Consider the following 15233-nt stretch of genomic DNA (forward strand, 5'->3'; position numbering starts at 1 on the left):
GTGGTCAGTAGGTCAGAGAGGTTCTCCTGCCCCTCTGCTCTGCCCTGGGGAGACCACACCTGGAATCTTGTGTCCAGTTGTGGCCCCTCAGCTCCAGAAGGACAGGGAACTGCTGGAGAGAGTCCAGCGCAGGGCAACAAAGATGCTGAAGGGAGTGGAGCATCTCCCGGGTGAGGAAAGGCTGAGGGAGCTGGGGCTCTGGAGCTGGACAAGAGGACACTGAGGGGGGACTCATTCATGTTTACAGATATCTAAAGGGGGAGTGTCAGGAGGATGGAGCCAGGCTCTTCTCGGTGACAACCAGTGACAGGACAAGGGGCAATGGGTGCAAACTGGAACACAGGAGGTTCCACTGAAAGATGAGAAGAAACTTGTTTGGGGTGAGGGTGGCAGAGCCTGGCCCAGGCTGCCCAGGGGGTTGTGGAGTCTCCTTCTGTGCAGACATTCCAACCCGCCTGGACACCTTCCTGTGTAACCTCATCTGGGTGTTCCTGCTCCATGGGGGGATTGCGCTGGATGGGATTTTGAGGTCCCTCAGGATCCCTGACAGTCTGTGATTCTGTGAATCATCCTCCCCTCGTTTTGCAGGTGTTCAGAAAGCATTTACCGTGTCATTGGTTAACAATGGGTGCGTCTTTTGTAAGTGAATTGCAGTGCACATGAATTTAGCAGCTTCTCTTCACTCTCCATTCCCAGCTGTGCTCTCTCGCGGGCAGCCCCGCTGGGGCCGATGCCCAACAAGGAGATTGACGTCGGCAACTTAGAAGCGCTGGAAAAATCCCGCAGTGTCAGTCGGTCCCCGAGGCTGGTGGGGAAGGAGCAGGGAACGCGCGGGGGGCAGGCGCCCGGCAGCACAGCAGCCCCAGCCGGGTACTCGCCCAAGGGGCTGCGCCGTGCGGGGTTTTGCTGCTGGAGGTCAAGAAAGCTGTTTCTGGGGCTGCATTTTGCCCCAACTGCGCCCTGGAAAGAGCTGATGAGGGTTTTGGCACAAGGTTGGCCCTTTTCTGATGTAGAAGTTTGCAGAGAGCAAATGTTTCAGGGAAGCGGATGGCAGTTTTCTGGGAGGAGGGAGGCTGGCCAGGACCCGCCAAGAGACGTGGAGCAGAGTAGAGGAGTGATTCCTTGGAATCACAGCATCATTTGGTTGGAAAAGACCCTCAAGACCATTGAGTCCACCCATAACCCACCTCCGGCACTGCCCCATGTGCTGAGAACCTCATGTCCGTCTGTCCAGCCCTCCAGGGATGGTGACTCCAGCACTGCCCTGGGCAGCCTGTTCAATGCCCCACAGCCCTTTGGGGAAGAAATTGTTCCCCAGATCCAACCTCAATCTCCCCTGGTGCAACTTGAGGCCGTTCCGTCTTGTCCTAAACCCAGTAGTGTCAGAGGAACCAGAGCTGTAGAGCACCTGCAGCAAATAACCCCGTTTGGCTGCAGAGAGCAGAGCTGCTCCTGGGCTGGGAAAGCGCTGGCTCTGGGGTGCGATGGGCTGGGGGAGGAGGCGGCAGACGCGTGGAGGTGCCGAGGGAAGGCAGAGGTGGTAGATTCGAGTCTCTGCTCTCTTGGAGTTTGCGTCTCTTTCACAGCCTCTCTAACGCTCTGCAGGCGTTTTGCGTTTGGGTATTTTGGGTATTGGAATTTATGATGTATGTGATTTTTTTTCACCCCTGTCTGAAGAGCCAAAGCCCGACATCAGCCTGCCGCGTGAGAAGCTGCTGCGGGCAAAGGAAATCAAGGCACGAAGGAAGATCCCGAGGGAGAGCCGCCAGAACGCCGAGCTGGAAAGAGCAGCGCGGCTGCGGACAGGTCTGTGCCCGCCACCCCCTCCCCGCCCCGGCCGCGCTGGGTCCCCCGGTGTCACCTCCAGCGCTTCCCTCTCCTCGCAGCGCTGATCCCCTCGACGAGCTCAGAGCTGCGTGGGAGAAGAGCAGCGGCCCGTTCCACAAGCAGCGCGTGGCCGAGCACTGCGTGGCGTTTTGTGACTTGTTCCGAGGGGCCACGTTCCCCCCGGGTCACCTTGAGGTGCAGTACAGCCAGGAAGACGAGCACGCCGTGCCGGTCTGCTATGGGAACACGGTGACTCCATCAGAGGAGTGGGGGGGGAGTGGGGCTCAGCCTCAGCCCCACGGGAAGCCTCTGGTTTCCTCAGACGCTCCTGATGGGCATTTTCTGCCCCGGGGGATTTGGTTTAGAAGGGTATTTCGTCTGTGATGATCCAAACTTGTTTCTTGGACGTGATAAAGACAGAGCGTTGCAACAGGATGGCTGTCTGTCAGCAGGCTGATGTTTCTCAAGGCTCTGGGGCTCTCCGGTGGAGCTGGATGACTTGGTGTCGCGGCCATGCCTGGTCTGTGCTGGGTCCTGCCCGTGCCCGTGGCTGGTTCGTGTTCTTTGCCGTGGAAATCATGACCTGATCTTAATGGAACGTGCTGTTCCAGTGACAGACATTCTGTTTTGTTGCTCATTTAGGCTTCCAGGTGTCCCGCAGTGTCATCCAAGGCAGATAAAGGCTCCCTGCGGACTGTGCTGCTCACAAATCCAGGTGAGTAGCAGGTTCTTTACAAAGAACATGTTTAAACAGGATTGTTTCCCTCTGCTCTTGTTTGCTGCTGTTTCCTTTGGCTGCACAGGCAGAGACGATGCCGTATTATCTGAGTAGGGATGTGTTACATACGCAGGAAAGATTGTAGCCTCCCCAAAGCTGTAGAGTTGAGAGATGAGACAGGACCGGTGTCGCAGTGTAGTGGAAGCAATTCCCTGACTCCCGTCTTTTGTTTCCCCCTCCTCTCCCCCCTCCTCTCCCTCAGCATTATGGTGCATTCGCTGCCACTGCTCGCTCTGGGAACCTGAGGCACGGTGAAGCAGCTGACCGAGAAGTCCCTTTAATCTTGGAATGACCTCTGTCGAGTTCTCATTTGAAGCTCAGTCCTATGAGTTACTCCTCTGCTAGGAAAGGATTGCTGGGCAGTCTTGAGCTGCCGTGTTGGTGCAAAGCGGGTCTAGGGGTTCTCACTTTGGGGTTGATGCAAACACTGGCCTCAAGTTGTGCCAGGGGAGGTTCAGATTGGATAGCAGGAAACATTTCTTCCTGGAAAGGGTTGTAGAGTACTGGAACAGGCTGCCTAGGGCAGTGGTGGAGTCAGCATCCCGGGAAGAGTTTAAAAGACGTGTTGTCGAGGGTTTAGATTGCGGGGTGACAATAAAACCCTGGCAGGTGTATTGTTAACCTCCTCCCCCCCCACTTCCCCCTTTTTGCCCCTCCCTCTCCCCCCTTCCCACTCAGCACAGGCAATCGGGAGGGACAGAAGGACAGAGAGAAGAGAGTTGGAAAAATTAAAAATGTTTTACTAATGCTACTAATAAGAATAGAGAAAATAATACAAAATATACAAAACCAATCTTGAAAGTCTCAGCAACTGCAGAGCTGGCACCCAAAGTCCTGGACTGGACTCTGCAGCCAACCGGAGCTGGATTCAGGCTGTCACTGGCCTCAGTTCACAGGGACGACTCGCAAGGTCCTCTCCTAATGTCGCCATAAGCGGAAGGGAAAAGGGAAAAAGGGACGAGATCCTCGTGATCTCCCACTTTTATATGAAGTATTCACGTGAATGGAATGTTATACACCGTTGGTCAGTTTCTTAGTCACTTGTTTCTCGTCGCCCCTCTCGCGAGATGTCCATCCGTGCTTATCAATAAGTTTGCATTCCATTGCTGTGTCACCAAAACATGTGTCTGGTTCTCCAGGAAAATGCAGCTAATATGAAGCTTTAGCTGACAGGCAAATTCACTGAAAGAGAAACTTGTTTTTAACAAAACCAGGACACGTGTAGATGAGGTTCTTGTGGACATGGGTTAGTGCCAGAGCTGGGTTGTGGTTGGGCTCGATGATCCTGAGGGTCTCTTCCAACCCAAACGATTCTGTGATCCCGTCACGAAGTCGCCGTTCCCTGTTGCAGAAGGACGTTGCAGAGACGCGCTCGCAGTACCTGCGCTGGCTGGAGCGAGTACGGACGGCAGAGCCGCTGCTGGGCGCGGGGACAGCCCCGGGGAGCGGGCAGAACCTCCTTCAACAGCGCTCGGAATAAGGATTTGCTAAGACAGTTCTGTGGTTCTCTGGTGCTCCTGCCAGCGGCTGCTTCAGGCCCATGTTCTGGGTCCTGCTAAAGGTGCAGGAGTTCAGGTGTTGCTGCTGTTTGGCTTTCAAAACGCTGAGTGTGGTGTTTTTTTCCCAGTGAAAGCAGCCTCTGCTGTCTGTTTGCTTGTCAAGCAGGGCGTAGGTTACGTCACAACGTACCCAGAGTGATGTGCAATCCTGGGGGAATCTGCTGGCCCTAAGGGAGGGAAATGAACAGATATATAGTGAAGTAAGCTGTGTGTGTTCAGGACAAACATCCCAGCCAACGACGTGCAGTCGGTAAGGAGATCTGCCATGACCTGCCCCCCGTCCCCGCCATGGGCACTGGCTGCCATCGCTTCATCTTCCTGCTCTTCGAGCCAGAACTGCCCCATCGATTCCAGCGAGGGTGTTGGGGCCAGGCCCTGCTCACTGGGGCTGTTGCTGGGCGGCTCACGCTCTCTTGGCCAGGCTGTTCTTGCGTGTTCTGATGACAAGGTGGTTACTGCTGGAGGAGAGCAAGTTCCTTGGAGTCTGCAGGGTTGTTCAGCGCTGCTCTGAGTTTGTGTGTCGCCTGAAGCCGCAATCCCAGCCCTGCAAGCACTGTGCTGTCCTGTTGCGTTAAACCAGGCCGTTAAGAAAGTGGGTTTTTTTCCTGCCTGGAGCAGGAATGTGCAGAGGGCTGGAGAAGCTGGGAGAAGTTTTGATGTGCCTTTGTTTTCCACCTCTGTTTCACAGACTCGGGGGTGCTGTGGGGAAGTAGTTGCCTGCCAGAGTGCTGCAAGAAGAGAGAATCACCTCAGCTCTTGTCCTTGCGTCTTGTTTCCAGCCACAGGCTGGAACCTTGAGCCACAGGCTCAAGAACCTTGAGCACGTTTGACTTGTACAGAAAGCACGAGGATGCCGTGACCCCGGCAGGGCTGGCGTTTCACCAGTGCCAGTGGGACAGCTGCGTTACCTGGGTCTCCCATCAGCTCCTCAGTGAGAAATGGCCCGTGCGGGGCTGGGGAGCCGTGACGCAGCCCTGGGGGAGGCGCAGGGCCGGTGAACAAGCTGTGCCCGTGGGCTCCTGCTGGGTGAACGAGCTGTGCCCGTGGGCTCCTGCTGGGTGAACGAGCTGTGCCTGTGGGCTCCTGCTGGGTGAACGAGCTGTGCCCGTGGGCTCCTGCTGGGTGAACGAGCTGTGCCCGTGGGCTCCTGCTGGGTCCTGCACTGCTCTGGGAGCTGTTACAGCACAGCCTGGGCGCTTATGGAGCCGTCCTCCCCCAAACTAACAGCAGTCTGAGGAAACCACCTCTTAAAAGCCCATTTTGAATGAGCATTTTCAAATAACACCGAGAGCCTTCCCCAGGGCATGCTCGACCAGCCCTGGTCGGTGTGGGGGGTCCTCGTTAGCGGCGGGGAGGGCCTGGGGTTCGGATCTGCGCCGTCTCGCTATCGCTCTGTGTCACCCCTTTACAGACAGGAGAGAGCTTGTGTTTGAGTTTGTGCGGCCGCCCGTTTCCCATCCTCCCCAGGTGAAGTTCCTGCGCCACCAGCCCCTGAGGGACCCGGACAGACAGCGGGACACCAAGGAGCCCCCGTACGGCGTTTCCAGGGGCCGGGCTCCCCTCGAGGTCTCTGCTCTGCGCTGGCGGGAGGGCTGGGCTCATCCTGCCTGCGTTTTGACTGGGGACTGTGGCCCCCGCAGGCTGGCGGGACGGGGGGACCCCACTTGTCCCCTCAGCAATGGGACTGTGTCCCCCAACGTGTGTCCTCTCAGCCATGTCCCTGCCTCCCCTCCCTGTGTCCCCTCACTGGTGCCCCTGTCCCCTCCCTCCATGTCCTGTCATCGCTGGCCCTGTCCCCCCAGCCATAATTAATGCCCCCTAATAAAGCACTCCGTAATTTAACACCCCCCAATAAAACACAGCCCCTCCCATTGAATACAGCTCCCTAATTAAACCTACACCCCCCAATTAAACACACATCTGCAGAATTAGACACCCCCAATATTAAACAAGCCCCAAATTAAACTCCCTCCAATATTAAGTCCACCCCCCAAATGAAAGAAGACCCCAAAGCTAGACATACAACCCCCCAAAAGGCACAGCCCCTAATTAAGCACACCCCAAACTACCCCACCAATTAAGCCCTCCAATTAACCCTTCCCAGGGCCCCCAAGGTCCCCAGAAATCGCGCCCCCCTGCCCTGTCCTACTTCACTGTCACCTTCGCTGGGGCACTGTGCAGGGAGAGGCACATGTTGAGGGGCTGCTACTGCCCCCCCATATCCCAGGGATCCCCCAGACCCCAGGGGACCCCAAGATCTCAGGCACCTCCCTCAGGTATTGGGGACCCCCCTGCACCCCGGATCTCCAGCCGGCACTCAGCACCTCCCCAGCTCGGTGACTGCCCAGCAGCCGTAGGTGCCCCCGTCCCTGGTGTGCGGATCTGGGGGGTCAGGACCCCCCGGCTGTGCTGGGCCAGGAGCCAGGGGTCCTCCCCGATGGCCACCTGGCTCTTCAGCCACACTCCCTGGGGTTGGGGGGGACAGCGTTGGGGCACCCCAAATTGACCACCTGGTGACAAGGGGTGTCCCTCTGGGGTCCGCACGGGGGTCAGTACCGGTTCATACCGTTATCAACGACACAGACAGCGGGATCGAGCGCACCCTCAGCCAGTCTGCGGGTGACACCATCTGAGTGCAGCGGGTGACGCGTCTGAGGGACGGGGCCATCCGGAGGAACCTGGACAAGCTCGAGAAGTGGTTCCGTGCAAACCTCACGAGGTTCTACGAGGCCAAGCGCCAGGTCCTGCACCTGGGCCGGGGAGGCGCGGGTACCAGTCCAGACTGGGGATGACGGGGTTGAGAGCAGCCGCGCGGAGAAGGACTTGGGGGTGCTGGGGAGTGAAAGACGGGCCATGAGCTGGCAATGCACACCTGCAGTCCAGAAGGCCAATTGTATCTTGGGCTACACCAAAGGGAGCGTGGCCAGCAGGTCTCCTCTCTGGTGAGACCCCACCTGGCATCGTGTGTCAGGCTCTGGAGCCCTAAGAACGGGACAGACATGGGCCTGCTGGAGAGGGACCAGAGGAGCCACAGCAACGATCTGGGGCTGGACCAGCTCTGCTGGGGGACAGGCTGAGGGAGTTGGGGTGTTCAGCTGGAGAAGAGAAGCTCCGGGGAGACCTTAGTGCAGCCTTTCCGTACTTGAAAGGGGCCAGCAAGAAAGATGGGGACAGACTTTTTAGCAGGGCCCATTGAGACAGGACAAGGGGTGATGATTTAAATTAAAAGAGGGGAGATTGAGGCCAGACATGAGGCAGGAATTGTTGCACCTGAAGGTGGTGAGAGCCTGGCCCAGGTTGGCCAGAGAGGTGGTGGATGAACCATCCCTGGAGACATCCCAGGCCAGGCTGGACGGGGCTCTGAGCAACCTGAGCTGGTGAAGATGTCCCTGCTCATGGCAGGGGGGGAGCTGGGGGGGCTGGGAAGGTCCCTTCAACCCAAACCGTTCTGTGACTCTGAACCCGCCCCTGCCCCGGCCCAGCCCGGCAGCGCCGCTGGGAAAGCGTCTCCAGGAAGGGTGAAAGCGCCGGCGGCAGCTGCCGGCGAGGAGGGGAGGGCAGCGCGAGAGACGGGGCCCGGCAGCCGGAGCACAGGGTTTCGCTCGCTGGGGCGGCGCTGTGGAAACCCCCGGGGATGGCGGGAGCTGGGGACAAACCAGTGGGAAACAGCTCCTGAGGCGCTGGGACCAGCCCCATTCTAACCCTGCGCGTCTTTGCTGCCCCGTGCCTGCACGGCCAATGCCTCCCCGGCCTCCCCTGCAGGGCAGGGCCTGGGGGCCACGAGCGCCCGCCCGCCGGCACCGTGACTGCGCCTGGAACCCGGCTGTGCTGACGGACAGACGTCCCGCGGCAGCGGGAGAGCCCGGGAACGACACCATCTGCTCAGCACGCTCAGGGCGCTGCGCATCCGAAGGACACCAGGGCTTTGGCATTCTCCTCTGGCTTTATTAAACTCCAGCCCTCCTCCCGAGAAGAGCTGCACCTGCGCCGGGCTCAGCGGCGCCAGCAGCACAGGGCTCGCAGGGCCCATCGCCATCGCGGCTGCTCCCTTGGGTTGCTCAGGATGCAGATGGTCTGAGCTGCCAGGGAGCGGATGGAGGGTTCTCTGTCCCACTCCAAGGGCTGAAGGGCTGCAAGGGAAAGACGCAGAACCCAGAGCTCCCAAGTCTGCAGAGACCCCCGGGCATCCCCTCCCGACCACGCTCCCTACTCACCGCTGCAGATCTCAGCCAGCTCCTCCTCCTCCCTTCGGTCCCTCAGGGGCCGCGCAGCCAGCCCTGGGCACAGAGTTCCGTCAGCCCCTGCTCCCTCCCCTCATCAGGGCTGAGCCCAGGGGAGAGCAGGAGCCGAGATGGTGGGACCGGGCAAGGCGGTCACCACGGCCACCACGGCCACCTGCGTGGGCAGGGCTGGGAGGGGAGGCCAAGGACCTGCCCGGGGAGCCGGGGCTCTGGCAGCCACAGGGCTGCTCCTTGTGCCAGGGCAGCGGTGGGGACTGGGGCCGGGCTGCCCAAAGAGGGACCTGGGGGCTGTGACTCACCGATGAACCTCACGGCCGCCTCTCGCAAGCTGGCCTGAGCATCCCTCAGGTACGGCAGCTCTGACTCAAGAGCTCTTGAGCTCTGCTCCTGTCCCGCTCCAGCTGGAGAGAGCACAAGGGGATGGGCACGTCGCTGTCCCTCCCCACTTGGCTGGACCAGTCTCCTCCCAACAACCCACGTTCCCCATCCCCTCTGGCCATTCCCGTGTTCCAGCCAGGAGCCCTGTGGGGCTGACAGAGAGACACAGGCCGAGGGGTCCCAGGGTGCTGAGAGCCCTCCCTCCCGCTGGCTGCGTGGCAGAGGGAAGAGCCCCCGGGGGCTCTGTTCTTGAGCACAGGGAACAAGGATGCAGCTCGGGGCTGCAGCAGGACAGGCGAGGCATGTCTGTTTGGTACCTGGACCCGTGCTGGGCTCGCACATGGACTAAGCCCCAGCTCAGAGCACAAATTGCTGTTCCCAGCCCCGGCTGCCAAGCGCTGGTCCTGCTCTCTCCTCCCTGGTGCGACCTGAGCGCACGACTGCCCTGCCTGCTCCTGCCTGGGGGCTTGGGGAGCTCGGGTCAAAAGACAGATTCGTGTGGTTATCGGGTCTCTTAAGTGTCCTGGGATTGTTTTGCTAATCACTCTGTAACGTTTCCTGGGCTATTAACTTGAGATGTGCCCAGAAAGGCAAATAAGTCCATGAACCCACTTTCCAATTAAGGTTTCCTTCTTACCAAAAAACACCCTTCCATTTTCTCATAGGTAACAGACTGAAAGATGGAAGCTGAAGCAGCATGTGCCTCTTGTGAAAACAGGTAACAGATGGTTCCACTCAGTGGATCCTTAGTTGCTTCCTGCACAGGAAAGCTGTCCATTAATTTGATCTTTGGTGTCCAGGCAAGGCCTTGCTGATGTTCCTGTGTCGCAGCAAGTGTGTGCATGTCAGGCTTTCTGCAGGTTTGTGGCTGAGTTTTCCATTTTCCCTAACAAGGACAATCTTGCTGTGGACTCCTGAAGTCTCCCATAAGCTGGTGGGTCTAGAGAAGGCCGGGGAGCTCCAGTGAGCTCAGGGAGGACCAGTCAGCATCACAGGCAAAGCAGACGGGAACTCGACTGGGTGAACATTAAAGGAATTTATTGACAGGTGAAACTGCTGTGTCTCCCCCGTCTTTGGGCAGATCACCGTGCACCCTGAACCGATACAGGCAGGTGTAGTCCGGGTGGCCCCAGTTGCTCAGCACTTGCAGCCTGATGTAATTCACGACCGCAGGGAGCTCGTTCTGCAATGACAAGAAGAAACGAGTCACCTTTTCCTCTCTGGCACGTGAGCAGTGACAGAAGACCCAGTGCTGGTGTCAGTATAATGTTGCCTTCTCTAGAAAGCCACGGAAACAGAATGGCCTCCCTGTCACTGCTCACTGCCCGCACCAACAGAACCCTCAGGAAGCCCAGTATTTCTGGTCTCTAACTGGCAGACCAGCAGTCCTGCATCCTACGGGATGTGGCCTCTTGTGTGCACTTGGGGTCCAGACAGTCAAGCTGATTCCAGCTTCAACTGTGGCACTTCTAAGCACTGAAGTTTAAACCCAAAATGAAAGAGAAGACCAGCAGTGCAGGCATCTGCCACCAGGCAGTTAAAGCAGAAGAAAGGCAGCGTGGCACACACTCAAGGACAGGGCTGCCTGTAGCCCTTTGGCAGGGAAGCCTCTCCCCATCCAGCCGCATTTCTCCTCCTCTCCTGCAGTTCTCCTCCCTCTGTGTCCCCATACCTTCAGCTGGAAGGTCTGACTGGGATTCAGCGCCGCCAGGAAAGTGAACTGTCCCAGGAACGTTCCCTGCTCCTCGTGTTCTTCCTTGAAACCCTACAGAAAGATGGGTGGAGAAAACAGAGCGTCTGGTGCACCATGGGAGACTGAACTTCAGCCGGTGAAGTACGGGGTTATTTCAGCTACGGAGTCCAAGGACCATGAGCACAAGGACAAGACGAGAAGCTGCAGGTGGGCAGCACGTCACACTTGCCCACTCAACGAGTCCAAACTGGCAGTCAGAAAAGGAGCAGACGCTCCCAGTGAGAGGGAGGTGACCTGAGGATCACAAATGCACTGGGACTGGAAGCCAAGAAGGTTTAGGACCATGCACTGTCCAGCTCCTTCTCCCTGTCGCTCCTAAAGCAGCATCTTGCCCCAGAAGCTTTTTGTTTTGAGTGGCACAACGAATAAAAGAGGAATACAATGGGAAGGAAGCAACACCAAAAAGCCTGTTTGTTCTGAGAGGCAGGAGGAAGCTTCAGGCCACCAGACTCTGACCCATCTTCACCCCCTGCTCAGCAATGCTGTGTAACCCCCTGCCCCTCACTCCAGAGAAATCACTTACGTAGACAGCAAAGTCCTTGGGAGCTCCGGAGGTGCTTTCTCCATGGAACGCTGTCCCTGAGACATGGGCCATGGTGACGGCTCTGGGAACGACTGGCATGGACAGCTTGATGAACACGTGTCCCTGACTCCCTGGGAAGGGCCAGCAGTTGCCAGGATGATTTTCTGCCTGAAAGGACATGAAATACTCATCAGGGAGACACAGGAGGAGAGCAGGTCCATGCGGGAAGGGGGCAAGAGAAGAAGCTTCCAGGAGCAAAGACAGGGGAAAGGCAACTCTGAGCAGCGTGTGTGGTTCGTTCTCCCGACCTTTGTTTTATTGCTTCTTGGTGCTCCTACCTCCAGTATAAGCTCAGGGGACCTCATGTAATCCATCACCGGCAGGGAATACAAGAACACCTTTGCTTTGCCAGTCCGGAGGGATGGAGAAGTCCTGGACCAAATGACGGCTGCCCCTGGAAATTCAAACATGAGCATGATCACCAGGCAGTGTCAGGAGGAATATTGCACTGTTGACTTGAAAAAGGCTTCTCAGTTGTCATCCATGTCCTACAGTGGGTTCCCCTCTGTCTTGCTGGCACGACCCCTCTGGAACACACAGTAGTGAGTCATCAAACTGTCGTATTTGGCCGTGGAAATAGGCAAGACTGTGAACCAGCCTTTCTGTGCTTCCCACGGGGTCTGGCCCGTTACAGGCTCCATCAGTGGGGGCACTTTTAGGACACGAGGTGACCCTTGACTTCTCGCCCCTTCTCTCTTACTCCTGGGGATGTTCCAATGCCCATCTTGTCAATCTGGAAAGGAAGCGCTTTGGAACTGGTTTGTATGTACAATGTCATGGCACCTGCTGATTTCAGGGCGTAATCAACCATCGGAACCTGGATTTCGTCCAGCTTCTCCAGGGCTTGATTGATGATCTCCTGAACAGCCTGGGAGGGAACACAAAGGAGAGCGCCTGTTGGAAGGAGAAGGACCGGGGCAAGCAGCTGCCCTGCAAGGCCAGCCAAGGTGAATGGGGACAAGGCCCATCTCAGATGGAATGAACTCCCACATTGCCTGGAAGCCTCCCAGGTTTGCTCTGCTCTGATTGACATGATCAGAAAGGGGGGGCTGCTCACTCCAGTGCTCTGAATGCTGGAGCTGCGGGAAGGGGCTGTTCCTGTGCAGAGGCCCCAGGCCAGGCAGCACGGACAGACAAGCCTTCTGGGCATGAGATAGGCCTGGCTTAACTCTGGACCTCTGAGACCATTCTTTCTTTCCAGTCCTCCCTTGAGGAGGACCCGAGATCTGGGCGCAGAGGAAGGTCCGACTCATTCCCGTCACGCTCTCTCTTCCCCATAAGGAAGTGTGGAGCAACAGGAAAAGGAAGCGTGGCCATGGCAGCACTTGTTCCAGCAGCACCAGCCTGTTGGCTGTGACAGGAATGGAGCAGGATACGTGCGGACGGAGGATAAAACCCCCGAGCAGATCCTTCTGCCTTGTGCCCTTACCCGTCCGGTAACGCCTGGGAGCTTTGCCTGCTTCACGCCTTCCTGCAGAGCCCGCTCAGTGACATCCTTTGTGCTCCAGCGCAGATGATAAAGCTGTTCCTGGAGCTTAAGGAGCTGGATGGGCAGGGACAGGGTTGCGCTGAGGTCTCCTATCTCTGGTGCAGTGCTCCAGAGGGTTAAGGTGCCGAGTTGTCCCACATGGTAAACACCTGTCAGACACAAACCAGAGCTTAGAACCTGGTCTAAGGCTGGGTTATGCCTTAGGCTGCCCACTCCCCTTTCTGTGTCTCTCCCAAGTGCCTCAGTTGTCTCTTCTCTTGTCTTTGACAGTGGCCATCACGGCCTACGGGCTTCGCAATAGACGGACGTTCCGTGCCCTGGACTGTGCTCCTTGTCCTGCAGAAGATTCTCAGCCCCTGGGGCAGGAGAGCTCAGCCACGGCCTCTCCCTGGGCTGAAGAGAACTGGCTCAGCCCTCCTGGGGAAGGCAACTGAGCCCTTCCTCACCCACACCCGTCCCGCTGGAGCAGGGACTGGCACAGCTCTGTGGGGACTTTCTGCTCTTGGCTGAGCTCCTCTGCTCACAGCGGAACAGGGCAGGAGGGAGCCCTGAGTACCTCCTAAAGCACCGTCCTCAGGTTGGAACTCTGCAGACACTCACCGAAAGAGAAGAGTCCAAGGAGCAGCACCAGCATCGTTGCCTTCAGCGTCTTCATCTTCCTGCAGAGCAGATAAAGGAAAAGGCTGGTGAAGCTGGTGGTTCCCATGCAGATCAGCAGCAGACTGGAGAGCAGCAGCAGGGACTGCAGCCCTGGAGCCTGGTGTTCCTGCTGTGTGCATTGTCTTGGTCCTGCACCAGCTCCAGTCACTGCTGGAGGTGTCACCAGCTGCACCAGTGGGGGATTTGTCATGGCAGCGATTGTTTTGTTAGGGACAAAGGGCTCAAGATTGACTCTGGGTAAAGAAGAAGGGAGGGCTGCATGCTGGCAAGCAATGGGCAACCAAGGAAGCACCAAAGAAACCGTCTGGTTGCTGGGCCTTGCTGCCCTGATCCTGATCTGCCGAGACACAGCACACACCGCTCTGCAGGGTGGAAATTCCTCCTGCCTGTTCCAGGAGGCTCTCAAAAGGCTCACAGTGTACACTTCACCAGGAATAAACAGTCCCCTCTTGTTCTCCTAGAGAACTCTTTGCACCCCTCAGAGGATCTTGAGCCCCTTTCCTAAGGCAGAGCCCTGGTGAGGAGCTGACCAGGTTTCCCAAGGAAACCTCCTCTGTCAGGAACACAAGTCAAATCCACAGCCAACAGAGGACACGCTGGTGTCCTTCTGGTCCCCGTGGAGAGGAAAACCAAGCAGGCACAGGGACAGAACCCACCCTGCAGAGCACAATACAGGAATGAGCTGAGCTCTCACAATGACTCCAGCGGGCTGTGTCTGGGCCACCCCGGGACTCTCTCTGTCCCATCCAAAATGGACCCGTCCCTCATTCTGCAGAGATCCAAGGTTTTCCGAGCCCAGCCCGTGCATTCAAGAAGAGACTGAAAGGCGGTTGCTGCCTTCCAGCAGCTCCGGACCCAGCTCTCAGGCTGCCCTCGTGTTCCTCTCCTGTCCACCCTCCACCCACCCCAGCTGACAAGGTGGAAAACACACCTGGGGAAAGGGGAGGAGGATTTTTCAAACATACCTGTTCAGACCTTGAACCTTCTGTGTCTGACTCTTGGTACCTGCTGAGGTGCAGGTAACAAGCATTTCGCTCGCTCAGGAGTGAGCCAAAAACTCTGCGATCTCAGTTCCCTCAAGATCGAGAGTGACCGAGGCGCAGGGAGACCCCTGGTCTTATACCCTGCTGTGCCGACCTCAGCGCTGATGCTGCTTTGTGACATCAATGGCAGTGGCTGATGTCACAGTGGAAGAGGCTGCGCCACGTCTGGAGGCAAAGTCCAACCTGACAGGAGCGGGTCTTGCAAGGGAAGGAATCCTTCAGCATAGAAAGATGAGAAAGATACAGGAACATGTTACTCTCAGATAACAGACTCTGTCAACCACTCTTCTTCTTGCTGACCAGAGTTCAGACAGTGTTAGAAAACAACAACAAAAAAGTAAGATTCTTAGTCTTATTTTATGGACCACAATAATTTAGCAGGGCTTCTTGAGAGGGATTTAGATTTGAAGGGGAGGAGATGAAACCAGATGTGGCAGAGCCACAGTCAAGGGCGACATGCTGGCATCTGAGGGCAGTGCTAGCGATGCCCTTCTGTCTGCCGACCCAGTGCAATCAGTGGCCCAGCTGAAGTGCATCTGTACGAACGCACACAGCACGGACAACAAACAGGAGGAGCTGGAAGCCCTTGTGAGGCAGAAAAGTTGTGATTTAATTGTCATGACAGAAACATGGTGGGATGACTCTCAGAACTGGAGCACTGCAATGGATGGCTATAAACTCTTCAGATCATTGGGCTGAGACCAGTTGTCTGAGGTTTAACAAGGGCAAGCGCCAGGGTGTACTCTTGGGTCACAACAACTCAAGGCAGCGCTATGGGCTCAGGGAAGAGTGGCTGGAAAGCTGCCTGGCAGGGAGTGATCTGTGGGTGTTGGTTGACAGCAGCTGAACATGGGCCAGCATGTGCCCAGGTGGCCAAAAAGGCTACCAGCATCCTGGCTTGTATCAGGAATAGTGTGGTCAG

At 57.2% G+C, this 15233-nt stretch overlaps 1 protein-coding gene across 4 annotated transcripts; it reads left to right on the forward strand.

Annotated features, from left to right (window-relative positions):
• The first annotated feature begins 314 nt into the window (after nt 1-314).
• On the forward strand, nt 315-9684 carry LOC309449953 (uncharacterized protein). Of its 4 annotated transcripts, XM_082072514.1 has the most exons (5): nt 315-1806; nt 1887-2380; nt 2470-2542; nt 3957-5095; nt 5576-5914. In XM_082072514.1, exon 1 carries the CDS (start codon nt 731-733, stop codon nt 1643-1645), a length of 915 nt encoding a protein of 304 aa, XP_081928640.1. In that variant the 5' UTR covers nt 315-730; the 3' UTR covers nt 1646-1806; nt 1887-2380; nt 2470-2542; nt 3957-5095; nt 5576-5914. The 4 variants fall into 4 exon arrangements, with proteins under 4 accessions (XP_081928640.1, XP_081928642.1, XP_081928643.1 ...); XM_082072516.1 differs by lacking the exons at nt 1887-2380; nt 3957-5095; nt 5576-5914 and adding exons at nt 9449-9501; nt 9584-9684; XM_082072517.1 differs by lacking the exons at nt 1887-2380; nt 5576-5914 and having other exon boundaries at nt 4853-4881.
• The last annotated feature ends 5549 nt before the right edge of the window (nt 9685-15233 follow it).

Source organism: Streptopelia decaocto, assembly GCF_964273445.1.
Source record: "Streptopelia decaocto genome assembly, chromosome: 25".
Lineage (NCBI taxonomy): Eukaryota > Metazoa > Chordata > Aves > Columbiformes > Columbidae > Streptopelia > Streptopelia decaocto.